Source organism: Sus scrofa, chromosome 3 (genome assembly GCF_054392235.1).
Source record: "Sus scrofa isolate SSC_HxYL_T2T_F1_AM1 chromosome 3, Sscrofa_HxYL_maternal_Yorkshire_Landrace_v2.0, whole genome shotgun sequence".
Classification (NCBI taxonomy): domain Eukaryota; kingdom Metazoa; phylum Chordata; class Mammalia; order Artiodactyla; family Suidae; genus Sus; species Sus scrofa.
In genome coordinates this window covers 14,890,728-14,906,629 of record NC_139385.1, presented here as the reverse complement: position 1 = coordinate 14,906,629, position 15,902 = coordinate 14,890,728, and the positions used below count along the sequence as shown (strand labels likewise).

Sequence of the window (15,902 nt, the reverse complement as noted above, 5' to 3'; positions counted from 1 at the left end):
GTATTTTAATATTAGTTGCAACCCCTTTCTTCAAATCTCCTGGAATCAGTTCAATGGCAAGAAGATGGGTAGGCAGGAAAAAAAAAAATGAAGTGGATTTTAGTACAACTTGGCAAATTAGCAAAGTTTTTAACATCATTAAAGAGCTCTTAAATATTCTTCCCCAAACTCCATTTTTATCTTGCGAATGCATTTCAGTAATTGCTCTAAAGGAAATTGTGGCACTTTGGCACAAACATAAATGTTTGCATGATTTAAAATGCAGTGGCAGCAAAGATCATGATTTTTTTAATTGCTAATTCTTAAACTAACCTTTTCAGTTTGTCTCATCCTGAAAAATGCCAGTTCCTATCAGCTGAAACCGTACTAAAGACAATGCATATATTATTTAGTTGTTTATAATTGCAAACAACTTAGCCATATTTCAATACTTATCCCTCAGCTCCAACATGGAGCATAAGTAGGGGATGATTATAATCATTCCATCATTCTGTAAACAGAACACTGGGACACCAAGATACAAGACTGTTCTCTTAAAGCCAAGAGCAGCCAGAGAAGCAGATCTGGAGTCAGGCGGCTTTTCATCCAACCATCTTACCCCACCCCACTTATTGTGAGCTCAATTCATACTTGCTGATCATATTAAGCAAGGATGGAGATGCAGAGGAGAAAGACTGTCCTGTGACTTAGGGAGACTGGTATTCCAGACCTGCCTGCTTCAATGAGTCAGGATGAGTAACACTAGCTGCTGTAACAGATAAGCTCCATGATCTCAATGGCTTAATAAAAAAGTCCAATGCATAGAGATATCAAGAGAGCTGGGGAGGATGGGAGGGTACTCTGCTCCACACAGTCATTCAGGGATTGAGGATCCTTCCATCTTTCATGCCACTAAGAGGCAGACCCCAAGGCCTCTAAAGAAAGGAGGCACAGAGGACCCCAGAGGGTATTTTTTTTTTTTTTTGGTCTTTTTGCCTTTTCTAGGGTCACTCCCATGGCATATGGAGGTTCCCAGGCTAGGGGTCTAATTGGAGCTGTAGCCGCAGGCCTACACCAGAGCCACGGCAATACGGGATCCGAGCCTCATCTGCAACCTACACCACAGCTCGCGGCAACACCGGATCCTTAACCCAGTGAGCAAGGCCAGGGATTGAACCTGCAACCTCATGGTTCCTAGTCAGATTCATTAACCACTGTGCCACGACGGGAACTCCCCAGAGGATATTCTGAAGGCAAGGTCTGACAGTAGCAAACATTACTTCCACCTATCTTCCAGTTCCCAGAACTCAGTCACATGGCCCCTCACCAACTGCAGGGAGCCTGAGGATTAGATATCTGCCCAAGAAGAAAAGACAATCCCTTGGTAAATGCGGCATTGCCTCTGCCACCCCAACTGCCTGATATCAGCCCCCCAATCCAGCCCCCCCTGGTATGAATGGTTCCATGAAAAAGATTTCCCCCTGTCTTCTGGGAATTCCAAATTAAAATTCTACACTGTACACTCCAACTCAGCTCTGTGGCATAGCTCAGAATGGCAAACAGGAATGAGAAGAAGGGTACACTGGGCCAAAGGGCATATCTTCTGGACATGAGGGAACCACATGAGCCATCTGCATCAGCTACGGGTCAACAAACAGCCTCCAAGTCCTCCATACACACAACTCTAGGACCTGGGCCTTCAACTGAATGGTGTGGCTCCTACTCAAGGTTTGCTATCCATTAAAAAAAGGACCATCAGAAGACTATACTGCATCTTCCCCAATTAAAACCACCAAGATACCAGTAAGATGGAGATTCAGCAGCAGGGAGGGCACAGGGCAGAAGCCAAGAACAAAGCTTGCCTGAGGCCTGCTGAGAGTTGCCCAAACGAAGAAATTCACAATGTGCACTTGTCAGCACTCTTGTTGTGCTAATTTCCTTGCAAATATAAGCAAAGCCTTTTAATTAACTTAATATCAATTTCACTTTTCTCACATTTTGTTCTAATTATGGGCTGGATTTAAAGCTCACCCAGCATAATTTAGAGCTCTAGAATTAACAGCTTTACAACTTTACACACTAGCAACCGCTAAACCTAAGGGAAGTCAGGATCCCTGCTGCTCTCCTGTCACTGTATCCCCACACCCCCCGCAATCCCTAGACCAGCCACCAATGCTAATTGGGACCAAGCCCCACATGCAGACATCAGCAAATGCCAGCTTCTCAAAGGAAACCACAAAAAGGGAGCTGGCAGGTGTTTCTAGAGAACTGACTTCTCTGAGTTTCAGCTTCCTTAACTGTAAAATGGGTATGAGTGCAAGAAAGTTTGATGGAGAATTAAGTGACACAAAACACTTGCGTGTATGTATTCAACACCCCCAAAAAATACTGCATATGGTACAATGCGGTACGCATGCGTGTTTACAAAGACCATATATTGTACTTGAGCAAATCGAAGGTGCCTTCAGTGGTTAAGTTGCAGCATTTTTATGTACCCAGAAAGGGGAAAATGCTGTCAATGAAACTATGACACACCACTCATCATAAAATGAATCTCAATTTCAGAGATATAAAAATGTGCATCCTGGCATTGACAAAATATGATTACTCATGGTAGTTTCAATCTATGAGACACTGCCAAATCAAATCCAAGTAACCAGAATGCTCAAGGATTTAATATTCTAGTTAACTGAATTTCTAGGTAGCAAAGAGTCTTGCTTCTTTTTTCTTTTCTTTTTTTCTTTTTTTTTTTTCATCTTTTGTCTTTTTTTTTTTAGGGCCGCACCGGCAGCATATGGAGGTTCCCAGCCTAGGGGTCTAATCGGAGCTACAGCCTCTGGCCTACGCCACAGCCACAGCAATGCCAGATCCAAACCTCATCTGCGACCTACACCACCGCTCATGGCAACGCTGGATCCTTAACCCACTGAGCAAGGCCAGGGATCAAACCTGCAACCTCATGGTTCCTAGTTGGATTCGTTTCCGCTGCGCCATGAAGGGAACTCCTTGCTTCATTTTAATATGCACTGAGCAGGGATGGAGGTGGTGTAGAGAGGATGGCAGATACCATGGACATTCCTTCTCTCCTTGTCCTCATCTCCACCATACTTACTTCTTCTGAAAAGCAACTATTCTCTCAAAGTGAGGTTGGTCACATGGCCATTTTCTGAACCACATATGGGAGCCCACTGGAGGGACTTCTGGGAAAGCTTTTCCTTCCTGATTAAACAATAGGAGTAGATCTGATCAGTGGTACAGTACTTCCTACCTGGTATAAAGATGCAATGAATGGAACCACTGCCACAATCTTGTAACCATGATGAAAAGACCAAGGAAAATATAATGAATTATGACATTTGAATGTCATCATGATGACCTCATGGTGCCAAACCAATGCTAGTTACCACAACTTCTGGACTTAAGGGAGAAGAAGTTACTTGCTCATGAATTAATTCCCTAAATTTCCTAGAAAGGGATTTTTAAAATATACAGTGGAATACTACTCAGCCATAAAGAATGAAACGTTGCCATTTGCAACAACATGGATAGACTTGGAGGATACTACGCCCAGTGAAATAAGTCAGACAGAGAAAGAGAAATACTGTATGATATCACTTAATGTGCAAAGTGTAAAAAAATAAAACAAACCAATGAATATAACAACCACACACACACCAAAAAAACTAGACTCACAGATACAGAGAACAAACCAACAGTTACCAGCAGGGAGGGGGCATGGGTGAGGGGAAAGATGGGGACAGAGGATTAAAAGGCCAAAACCACTATGTATAAAATAAATAAGCTACAAGGATATATTGTACAACACAGGGAATATACCCAATGTTTTAAAATAATTCTAAGAGAAGCTTAAGTTTTAAAAATGGTGACTCACTAGGTGGTACACCTGTAACTTGTAATATTGCACATCAAGCCTACCTCAATAAAAAATAAATAATAATGAAAATTTTAAAAAGAATAAAACCTATTCTGCAAGCTGTTACCATGTAAATGATTCATTGTAATGTAAGGCAGAGATAAACAACAGCTAAAAGCAGACCCATAGAGGGTACCATCAGAGCCCAGAAGAGGAGACACTTCTGACAAGGTGGCAGGGAAGGTTTCAGGGAATAAAGGGCTTCGGAGTTGGCCCTTGGAAAATGCATGAGATTTTAACAGGATGGGATGGGAGGAAGGAGGTATTATTTAAAATCTGAAAGTTAAAGACCCCTAAAGTCATGGACCTCTCATTTATACATACTTTGGTCCCTGGAAATACATGGAACTAGAACCCCACGTCTTCAACCAGGGAGGTACAGCACCTAGCAAGCCACAGGTAACCATAAGGCACCCCGCAGTGAACACTAATCACATGATTAGCCATTGTGTCTGAGGCCAGGGTGGAAGGAGGCTCTGTGGAAGCCTGCTCCCTATTAACCATCAGCCTGCTCGCTCTTGTGCTGGTGTCTGGATGCAATTACGGCAGCGGTTTATTACTCATGCATGGCAAGGCTGAGGCTCTGCAGTAAGCAATGGCAGGGACATTATTAAAAGGGAAAACTTCTCTCTATCAGTGGCTAAGCCAATTGTCACCCACATGTCAAACAGTCTAAAGACCTGCAAGGGGTAACAAGGTAGGCAGGGGGAGGGCTTTCAACCAAGTGAGTCCTGCAATTTTTTTTTTTCATTTTATGGCCGCACTCATGGCATATGGAAGTTCCCGGGCCAGGGACTGAATCCAAACCACAGCTGCAGCAAGGCTGGATCCTTAACCCACTGCGCTGGGCCAGGGATTGAACCCAAACCTCCAGAGCAACCCGAGCCACTGCAGTCTGATTCTTAACCCACTGGGCCACAGAGGGAAGTTCAAGTTCTGCATGTTTTAAATGCTACCTGGCATCAGGAAAGGCTTTCCCTGCAGAAGAGAAGCTCCTGTGCCCCCATCAAAGGCCACCCTGTGGGGGTTTGGCTCCCCGAACTTCTGAATTCCATCTTCTGGTCCCTTTGGCAGAAGAAACAGGTGCTACCCTGCAACATGGCATTCCAGCTGAATCCATGAAGAATCCGTGAATCCTGAATCTGCAGGACACAGATGCCTTGGATAGTGGTGGCCTCGGAAGGCAGACCCATGGGGCCCGCTGGCTGCAGCAGGCATAGCTGGGACAGAGCTGGCGTGCGGGGGGTTGCTGCAGTGGCCACTAGGGTGACGGGCTTGTGAGTCGTCTAAGGGCAGCAGCAGGGGAGAGCAGGAAGAGATGGGTGTGGAGCAGAGAATTCCTGGGTCCATCACCACTACAGCCTCTCCCCGAATCCCTCCAGCCCATCCCACTTCCTTTTTGGCTCAGCAGGGAATGGGGAACAGAAAGGGAGATTTATCACCAGGTGCTAGACAATCTTAGGGCCGAGAAGAGACTACAGCATGTGCATCATTTAAGGGCACCCCCCCCACCATGGGGGCCTTTCCTTGGGCATAAGCTGATCTAGAATTAGGGGGTTTACGAGGTGGGTGGAGCAGAGGACACAGAGGTGAGGGCCCTGGAGGAGCTGGCAAGAAAGCTCCTGACAGACTCGCCCCCTCAGCTGGCCCCCTCAGCTGGACATGGAAGGACAGAGGGCGAGGAAGGGGTGTGGTGGGGGCCGAGTACACCTTAGCGAAGGTGGGGTGGTGGGGAGCACTCTGGCCAGAGCTCCCAGGGCTGATTCAGATTTTCCAAAGGAAGCAGCTCTAGATGCAGAACCCTGGCTTAGGATGGAGCCTGGGCTGGGGAGGGAGGGCCCAGGGGAGAGGCACCTGGAGTCCCCGAATGGTGGGGGGCTGGCTGAGTCCTGAGCTAGAGGCATGGCTGGGCCAGCAACACCGGCACCTTATACCCACTACTGGATTCTAACTCACTTTCCTGCCTAATGGTGCATGCACTAAACCTCAACTCAACATGAATCTCATTACATCATCACCACAGTGACCAGCCACCCAACAGCTTCCCACGTGTACAGAATCAAGTCCAAACCAGCCTGGGACTGAGGCCTGGCTGGGTCCAGCCTCCACCTGGTCCTGCAAACGAGCTCCCCTTGGCCGATGGGCTCCAGCCACACCACGGCCCTCCTTACATCCCCACACACACTTCTGTCTCTACCGCCTGTCCTCGGGCCAGTTGCCCTGTGCATTCCTGGTCCTGGGCACTGACCATCGTCAATGATTTGCTTCCACCCGGGTCCCAGGGTCCACATGTTAAAACTTCTGAGTTCTCTTGTTCAAGTTCAATACCACTTGGTCAAGCGGGCCACCCCAGGGGCCACTGCACCAACCCCCTGAATGCAGGCCTTGTCCCAACTGTGCCTGCCGCAGCCAGAGACTTGGTGTCACCACCCCCATACTCATTCTGATATTCTCCTGAGACCTGAGCTCCAGCAGCGAGGAAATGCTCACGAAGAGATGGAAGTGAGCAACATTTCTATAGTGGACTTTGACACATACAAGCTGCCATTTCTCCTCCTGAGCCTCAAAAGAGGTCAGGTAAAGGCACCATCACTATCAGGAAGTGGAAGGGAGTTCCCGTTGTGGTGCAGCAGAAACAAATCCGACTAGGAACCATGAGGTTGTGGGTTCGATCCCTGGCCTCGCTCAGTGGGTTAAGGATCTGGCGTTGCCATGAGCTGTGGTGTAGGTCGCAGACGCATCTCAGATCTGATGTGGCTGTGGCTGTGGCTGTGGTGTAGGCAGGCAGCTGCAGCTCCCATTGGACTCCTAGCCTGGGAACCTCCATGTGCCCCAAGCGCAGCCCTAAAAAGTAAAACAAAAAGAAAACAAACAAAAAAGGAAGCGGAAGATGGGGAGGAAGAAAGGAGAAGGAAGAAGGAAAGAGAATCAGCCTCAAACAGAGAAGGGAGAAGGACCCCAAGTTCACCCAAGTTTGTAAGTTAAAGCAAAAGGGACCTCCCCTGCCCCAGCCCCTCAGGTAACAACGACCAAACTGCCTCAAGCAGCACAACTGTTCATGCATTCATTCCAGAAACATCTGCTGAGCACCTGCTATGCACCAGTGCATTCTTGGCATCAGAGATGCTGAGAAGAACAAGCAAGCAAAGTTCCTTTCTTCCTTCAAAGAGCTCACCTTCTCCCAGCGGCCATGCGCTGGGCCCCACGGCTGTGCTGTCCATCTGGAATCCCCATTTATCCCTACTCCACAGTTGACAGGTAGGGAGGTCGGCCCAAGGTCACACAGCTACTAAGTGATAGAACCAAAAACCCTACCCACCCTGTCTGCTGCCCCCAAAGAACAACCTTTACTCCAGTATTACATTCTGAAAGACTCGGGAGGTTCTGATCTTGGGGGGTTCTCCATTTGACACGGGCCTCGCCATGCCCACGAGCCACCTCCCTGCGGTCATTCCTAGCTCTCATCACCAAGCCTTCTTCCTGGCGGCAGAAGACACTCCCCATTGGGCAACAGCAAAGGTCAAGGCACTGGAGTTCTTCCTCCAGACACTGGCCGCCTTTCCCACTACCTCTGGGCTGGGCAGGTGGCGGGCTGCCCCTGCTGGCAGTGGGACTGTCATACATACTGGCCAACACAGATGTGCCTGCATCTGTCCAAGAACCGGGCCCCCATCTCTCCAGGAGCTGCCAGATGCTAATCAGTCTGTGGCAGATAAAGGAAGTGAGACTCCCTCCCTCCAGTGTCCAGGTCCTGGCTCTGCTGACTTAGCCTGCCACACACCTGGGCCCGGATGGGCCCCCGAGCCCGACACAGCACTTAAGGCTTGCACTGCCCTGGTTCCCTTCTGATGCTCATTGCAAGGAGGGATTTTTTTTTTTTTTTTTTTTTTTTTTGGCTGTGCCCATACCATGTGGAAGTTCTGAGGCCAGGGATCAAACCTGCGTCACAGTAGTAACCAGAGCTACAGCAGTGACCATAAGGAGCATACTGCTCCTTAACCCACTGAGCCACCAGGGAACTCTCTGCAAGGAGTGATATCTGTGTGTATATCTTTTTAGGGCCACACCTGCGGCATGTGGAGGTTCCTAAGCTAGGGGTCGAACCGGAGCTGCAGCTGCTGGCCTAGGCCACAGCCACAGCAATGCCAGATCTGAGCTGTGTCTGCGACCTACACCGCAGCTCATGGCAACGCCAGATCCTTCACCCACTGAGCGAGGCCAGGGATCGAACCTGTGTCCTCATGGATGCTAGTCAGATTCTTTTCCGCTGAGCCACAACAGGACCTCCCTGCAAGGAGTGATTTTAACACAAACGTGGAGCCTCTCCTCTCTCCCCCTGACCTCCTTGCCACAGGAAATACGGGTACGATCCAACTCAACAGTCTATACGAGCACATCCATATTCTGGGAAAGAAGACACAGCTCAAGACCAGCCCTGGCATCCATGGAGAGATGCTTTCAAAACAGGATCCCTCTCCTTCTGACTCCACCTTGGAGGCCCACAGAGCTCATCTCGATCCCTGTCCCTCTGTGCCAAGTCACTTTCCCCACCTAGTGGGTCTGGCTAATGCAGCAGGCTGGGCGGGCTGCACTCGGGTTATGTGGAAACTTGTTGGTTTTCTGCAGTTCCGACTCCAGCTTTGTCTTTCTGTGTGGCTTGGGGGCAGGACCAGGCTGGGTAATTTTGACTTCTCTCCATTCCCGCAAAGGTTTTCAATTTCTGTAAGCAACCCTGCTTCTATTCAATATCCTTCTGAAATCTAAATTTGGAACCTAGCCTCAATCGACTGCATTTCCTCTCAAGACAACAGTGCCCTGGGCTTACTGGTTGGAGCAGCCATGTGCGCCCTGCCCTTCTGATTCATTGCAAGGGGGACCCCGGTGAGGGGCGGGGTCGCCGGCCAGAGCTTGGGGCTTGTATGGGGCACCTGAGCCTCCACTGCCTTCACCCTGATCTCTTGGAGGCGGGGGAGTCACTGGGTTGGATTGAAAAGTATCCTAACATTCAGGAATCTTGGCTCTGCCCCTCACTGGCTGTGTCATCCTGGCTACGTCACAGAGCATCTCTGTTTCTCACTTTTCTCGGCTCTAAGATGAGGGAAACAAGTAACTTCCTCAGGAGGTGACAGAGCACCAAAAGCCCTGTAGAGCGTTACATGGAAATTCTACCCAAAAAAAAAAAATCTGCCTGTGCCGACACCCATTTTTACCATGTACCAAACCACCCTGCCACCATGTTTTAAATACTTCACCACGGTGTTATCGTCCTCTGTATGATTTTTGGGGGGGAGTTTCCCAAATTCTCCACAGTACATATGAATTCATTTTACTCTCCAGGGAAAAAAGGAATAATAAAACCATATTCCTGTTATAAAATCACACATTCGTAGAAGACACACGGAAACAGGCCGGTCCCTGACCTGGCTCCACTTCCAGGCTCCTCCAAAGGATGCGATGCCCTTTCTCCGGGAGGATGAAGGACCACAGCAGCCTCGGGACGGTGCCGGCAAGATGGCGGAGGCAAGATGGCTGCCGACACCCAGCCTCCCCAGCCAGGTCTTTCCTGCTTCTTCCCCTCATCGCATCCATCCAAACCAATCCAACCTTTTTTCTTTCTTCCTTCCTTTCTTTCCTTTTTTTTTTGGCTTTTTAGGGCCACACCCGTGGCATATGGAGGTTCCCAGGCTAGGGGGTCTGATTGGAGCTACAGCTGCCAGCCTACGCCAGAGCCACAGCAACGCGGGATCCGAGCCACGTCTGCAACCTACACCACAGCTCACGGCAATACCAGATCCTTAACCCACTGAGCGAGGCCAGGGAGCAAACCTTCGCCCTCATGGATACAAGTTGGGTTCGTTACTGCTGAGCCATGACGGGAACGCTCCAATCCAGTCTTCACAGTGTCCAGATGACTTTCTCTGCAGCTATCCCTTACCTTCTCCTTCCTTTTTTTTCTTTTGCTTTTTGGGCTGCACCCATGGCATGTGCAGGTTCCCAGGCTAGGAGCTGAATCAGAGCTACAGCGGCCGGCCTGCACCACAGCCACAGCCATGCTGGATCCTTAACCCATTGAGCGAGACCAGGAATCGAACCTGCATCCTCATGGATCGTAGTCCAGTTCATTACTGCTAAGCCACTATGGGAACTCTGCATTTACCTTCTAAAACTAGCTCCCATCCAATTAATCCACTAGTAAAGCCTTGATGCCCACACAATGTTCAAGGTGCTTCGGCAGATGTTGAAGCTGTTATGAAAACGTCCAAAATATGAATCGAGCCCTTAAAAAGCCTGCAGTCCAGTTCTGGCCTCAAAAGATAAAGCCAAGGAGGCACAAAAGTAGAAGCCATGGGTGCAAACGGACACTGACAGGAAAGCTTCAAGGACCCTGGAGCAGGAAAAGCTCAGACCGTGTGGCTTGGCACAATCGCCCACACCCAGGTGGTGACCTTGAGCCAAGCTTTAAAGGATGGATGAATGTAGAAAGAAGGCAGGGAGCGCCAACCAGGACAACTAGTACTTCTCAAAGACTGGACCTGAACCTAAGACAAATATCAGGTTATTTCAGCAAGGAGATCAGTCTGGCTTAAGACGGCGAAGGCCCTGGCCCAGGCTAGAATCACAGGCTGGCGATGCCCAGCCCTGACTGTCAGCCTTCAGGCTTGACCAGGGTTCCTTAGGAAACAGAAAGCCTCTGGGAGATCTCAGGCCCTTTGGAAGCCGTGCTTTCCACTCAGCTGGAACCACTAAAAGGAGGGGTGGGAGATGAGAGTCAGAGCCCTGGGTTAAGAGCCTTGCAGCAGCAGTGAGGGTCAGCAGAGGGGGCCTAATGGAAAGAACGGAAGGGCAGAGGCAAGAGAGAGTCTGGAGAGGAGAAAATGAACTCATCTCTGTGTGCTGTTCCCTCCATACCAGCTCTTCCACTTTCACTTTAAAGGGTCCTTTTCAGCCTATATTAAGAAAAACAAAAAACAAGAGTTCCCATTGTGACTCAGCGGTAACGAAACTGAATCGTATCCACGAGGATGTGGGTTCGATCCCTGGCCTTGCTCAGTGGGTTAAGGATCAAGCGTTGCCATGAGCTGTGGTGTAGGTCCCAGATGTGGCTCAGATCCCGCATTGCTATGGCTGTGCTGTAGACCAGCGGCTACAGCTCTGATTCAATCCCTAGCCTGGGAATTTCCATATGCCGCAGGGGTGGCCCTAAAATGCTTAAAAAAAAAAAAAAAAAAGGAAAACAAAAAACAAAAAAAAATGGGAGTTCCCATTGTGGCTCAGTGGATTACGAATCCGGCCAACAAGTATGAGCCCTCAGTGGGGTCAGGGCTCTGGCATTGCTGAGAGCTGTGGTATAGGACACAGACATGGCTCGGATCCTGCGTTGCTGTGGCTGTGGCGTAGGCCGGCAGCTGCAGCTCCAATTCAACTCCTAGCCTGGAAACTTCCATATTCCAGAGGCGCAGCCCTAAAAAGCAAAAAATAAAGAAAGAAAGAAAGAAAGAAAGAAAGAAAGAAAGAAAGAAAGAAAGAAAGAAAGAAAAACAAAAGTGTAACAACTTGTGACTGTTTTTCAAAAGGCAAGAGCCAAGAGTCTTAGCAAAGAGGCCAGTTCTGAGGAAGTCTGGGTCACCCCTGGCCCCCCAAGCCCAGGGAACCCCTCTCAGGTCACCCAAGGAAACCTGTTTCAGGCATGAGAGAGCCTGGAGACAGCTGTGCTGTGTCGCTCCTGCGTGAGCTTCCTAAGAGTCCATAGACAAGTTTTAAGAAATCAGAGCCATCATTAAAACACCAGCTCCCCCTCGGGAGTTCCCAAGGGGCTGGCCCCAAGTGGCCCGCCACTAATTCCCAAGGAGCAAATAACCACCAAGGTCAAGATCTCCTTCTCCTCCTTCCCTTGGAAGGGTGGAGACAGGCTGCAGAACACGTGGACAGGGACCCCAGCTCCCATCTCCCAGGTGGCCTCTTCCATCTGTAGAACCCAGCATGCCTACAGCATCAACAGGTGGAACACACCTCACCAAAACAAGCACAGGCAGAGGACAGAGTCCAGGGCTGGGTGGGGCGGCAGGGATGGGGTGGGGGGGTTGCTGGGGGGAAGAGGACGCTCCATTTCATGACTTTTCCCTGCCCTCTTCCTCCAGGCTACATGTCACTACAAATTATCCTTGAAACCAAGCGAATAACATCCACCTAGTTGCAACTTCAATTCCTGGCTTGCCCAGCAAAAGTTCTCCATCCAGCCTTCCTGCCAGCGCCTCTTCAGAGGCTGCGAGCCAAGAAAACTCAGTCTTCCCAGCTCACAGTGCCTGACCCAACCAGTCCCAAGAGGCAGAAGCCTCCGCCCCCACCCCAAGGGAATTGCTTATAGGGCAGAAGAATACACAGGGAATTAAGCCAGACACACACCCACTCCTGCTGGCCATCAGAGGCAAGTCCCCCACCCCCCGCCCCCCACCCCCCGCCTCTCTCCAACCAATGGGCAAATGGGTTTTCCTCTTTGCTCCGCCTGGTGCAGGCAGCAGAGGGCACTGGGCCAGGGTTGGGGCCACAAGCATGTCAGAAATGCCAAGGCTCAGCCTCCCCTCCCTCCCAACTACTGAATCAGAGACCCTGTGGGTGGGGTCTAGAAATGTGTGCCTGAACAAGCCCTCCCCGTGGCTCAAATGCACATCCCAAACTGAGACAATTTGGCACAGCAGCTAAAAGCCTCAATTCTGAAACCAGACTGTCCAAGTTCACTTCCCAGCTCTACTACCCCCTAGCTGGGTGACTGTAGGCTACTTACCAACACCTATCTCCTAGGGACGCTGTCAGGACTAAATGAGCCCATGAGTGTCTGTGGCCCTTAGTAAATACCACTTAGAATGGTATTATTCCCATTTGGAGCACTGGGGGCGGGGGTGACTATATCTTATTTAGCTTCCTAATTGAACGGACTTGTGTCCCTGGCCTGACCGTGAAGGAACCAGGCTCTCTTGCTCTCTCTTTTGGGTCCTATGGATTGGTCTATGGCACATATCTGGGCACAATAATAAGACCCATGCCATAAGCATCCAATTCCTCCAGAAATGAACTGTGGGCTTTTGTTTCATTCTGTGCCTTGCTTTTTTTGACATGCAGGAGAAGAGCTCCCACATGACCCGCGCAGATCACCCCACAGCCAGGCCACACTGTCTGCCAAGGGTCAGTGGGACGGCAGCTTCCCACCGCAGATACAAGTTCAAGGCATCCCCATGGATACTTGTTGAATAACATCGAGGAGACCAAGGGGTTCCTGGCAAAGAGCGCTTGGAAATCAGACCACATCCCACCTGGAAGGGCCCAGAAGGGATCACTGAAAAGCAGGAAGGGAGCAGGATGCTGGCCTCCTCTCTGCCTGCCACTGGGCGTGATCCCTCTCCCCACTGCAGGGAAGACAGCAGTTGAGTAGGGTCTCACTAGTGCAGAATCTTTTTGTCATCCAAATGAAGGCTCCTTACAAATTGGGAGAGACAGGAGAGAGAAGCTGTCAAGAACACAGACTCTCTGGTCAACCAGACAAGGAGTTCCGACTCCAGACTCTACCCCTTACTAGCAGCAGGACACCAGGCAACTTAGAAAACCTCTCCAAGCCTCCTGTTTTCATTTCTGATACGGGGATGGGATGAACCTCTCTGGACTGATGTGAACATTCAATGAGCTAATGCACTTGTAACATCTTCGCCCTGTGTCCAGTGATCCACCCATTATTATTATCATTAGCATTGAGTGGCCAATGGACTCTGGAGAGCTGCTCATACTCGAGCAGATAACACTATGACCTTGGGGGTACCAAGTGTCCAAAGACCCATCAGTCCCTGGACCAGATGTGACCAGAGCACATGAAAAAAATCTCCCTCTTCTCCTGAAGCACTGAGAAGAACATTTTCGATGGGACCGATTCTGACAACTATCTTTAATTGGATGGCACACCTCTCTTTGCTACACTCCCGAAAAACCTGCTCCCCCAATCCACGCGGAACTTCAGCAACTGCCCTCAGGCAGCTCTGGGAGAGAAATCCAGCGTGTTTTTAATAGCAGCCTCACCGAGGCAGCGGCGGGAAGGGAGGAGTCCTCATTACTCGCTGTGCCGCCATCCTCACAGAGACATCCCTCCAACCTACCACCCAAGCGCGTTCGCTCCAGACCTGAGGCCTTTACTTTTACAGACATTTAAGCCCGCCATTGCCCCTGCCTTTCCGATCCCCCACCAAACGCTAAGCTGTAAGAGCTTTTGCTCCCCTTAAGTGGCCCGCGCCTCCTGTCCCATTTGGCCGCGTGGCTAGTTTCTGCACTTGGACCAGAGTCGCCAGGTAATGATGCCTGCACGTGAGGATCCGGCGCTGACCTCTTTCCACGACAGAAGCAAACTTACAGCTAAAGTATAAAAAAATGAAGCAGGTAATTCTTTCCAGCAGCCCCGGCCTCCTGCCTGAGAATGGGCAAGGAGAGGAAAAGGGAGCGCGCGGGAGCCAGGAAGTGCCTGCCTTCCACACCGAGCTCAGGGCCCCCCCGGGATGCACCGGGTGCCCTGCCCGCCCGCGCTGAACCCCATGGGCACCCGCGAGCGTCCTTACCATTCAGTTGCCGGTAGACAATGTCCTCGAGCAGCGAGAGGCGCTTCAGGACCGCATCCTGGATGGGGCTCGCGCTGTGCGCACTAAGGTTGGCCGCCTCGGCGCGCGGCCGAATTTCGTGGAAGGCGTCTCCGCTGCGCACCGATATGGGCCGGCACTTAGCCAGGAAGAGCACGAAGCCGGCCACTGCTATCAAGTTCAACACCAGCAGCACTTTGACTCTTCTCAGTGAAGCCATCAAACACGCGCGGCCGGCCCTCGCCCCGGACCCGCGCCCCCTCGGGCTCCGGCGAGGCGCGGGGCAGCCGGGGGCTGTGCGAGCCTCGCGCTCCGGACGGCTGGCGAGGACCCCAGCCGCTCCCGGCCTCTCGGCGTGGAGGCTCGGGCAGCCGAGGCGGTTGGGAGGAGGGGGCGGTAGATGGGGAGACCAAAAAGGCTCACATGGAAGCGCTCGGTCTGCCGAAGTGCTCCCCGAGATGTCTACTCAGTCCACGGCGCGCGGCCCCTACCAGGAGCCTCGGCTTCTCGGTGAAGGGCCCGGGGCGGGGAGGGCGGGGGGATGGTGGTCTCTCCTCTGCACCAGCAAGTGGTTAGCCGCTGGACCTTGGGCAGCCGGGAGCAGGGCTGAGGGAGCAGCGGACCTCCGGGGCCCGCGGGCCAGCAGGCGGGGCTGCCCCGGCGCCGCGGCGGGAGCGGCGCGCAGGTGCCCGGCTCAGGCGCCTGCCCGCGGGGAAGCGCGCCGCGCCTCGGGCCGCACAGCCACCACCCTAGTCCGCAGGCGGCCGTCGCGGGGAGCGGCCAGCGATCTTCAGCCGAGGACCGGCTCCTTCGGGCGGGCGCCTTTGTTCCGCTCACCGACCCGCTCCATCACGCCGGGGTGATGAAAAGCCCGCGCCGGTCGCCCGCATCCTCGCGGCTCCGCAGTCACGCTCAAGTCTCAGTTACTCTCAAAGTGGGGGCAGCACTAGGGGGCGGGCTAAGGGGCAGAGCGCGACGTCCTCTCCGCCCCTCGCGCCGGGGGACACCCCACCCCGCTGCTAAACTCACCAGCGCGCACAGCGCCGCGGGCTCCCGGACACGTTCCAAGTCCCGAGCCCACGCAGTGAGCCTTCGGGGCCTGCCGGTCACACTGGCCTCTCTCCGAGCTGGCGCGTCGGGAAGCTAGCCAGAAGGAGGAGTCGGACCTCAAAAGTCACAGCAGTTCTGTACCCCCTCCGCTAACGTCGCGGGGGGCGCGGCGGGGAGGGACGCGCGCCGGCGCACCCTCTGCTCGCCAGAACCGGCAGCGCCGCTCTTCCCGCGTCCCAAGGAACCAAACGCCGAGTCTCCTAATTGGCGGACGCAGTGATATCGCCGCTGCGGCAGGATGAGCCCTCACAGTCCCGTGGCGCGAGACC

General features: G+C 51.9%; 1 protein-coding gene across 4 annotated transcripts in view; it reads right to left on the bottom strand.

The window, feature by feature from the left end:
* The window catches only part of GALNT17 (polypeptide N-acetylgalactosaminyltransferase 17), a 423,891-nt gene extending 408,447 nt beyond the window's left edge, over positions 1-15,444 (bottom strand). The window contains exon 1 of one of the 4 annotated variants that reach the window (XM_085016911.1): positions 14,506-15,444. In XM_085016911.1, the coding sequence (XP_084873037.1) occupies positions 14,506-14,743 (238 nt within the window). In that variant the 5' untranslated portion in view covers positions 14,744-15,444. The remainder of the gene's footprint in view (positions 1-14,505) is intronic. The other 3 variants (XM_085016914.1, XM_085016912.1, XM_085016913.1) reach the window with 3 other exon arrangements.
* Between the last annotated feature and the right edge of the window lie 458 nt (positions 15,445-15,902).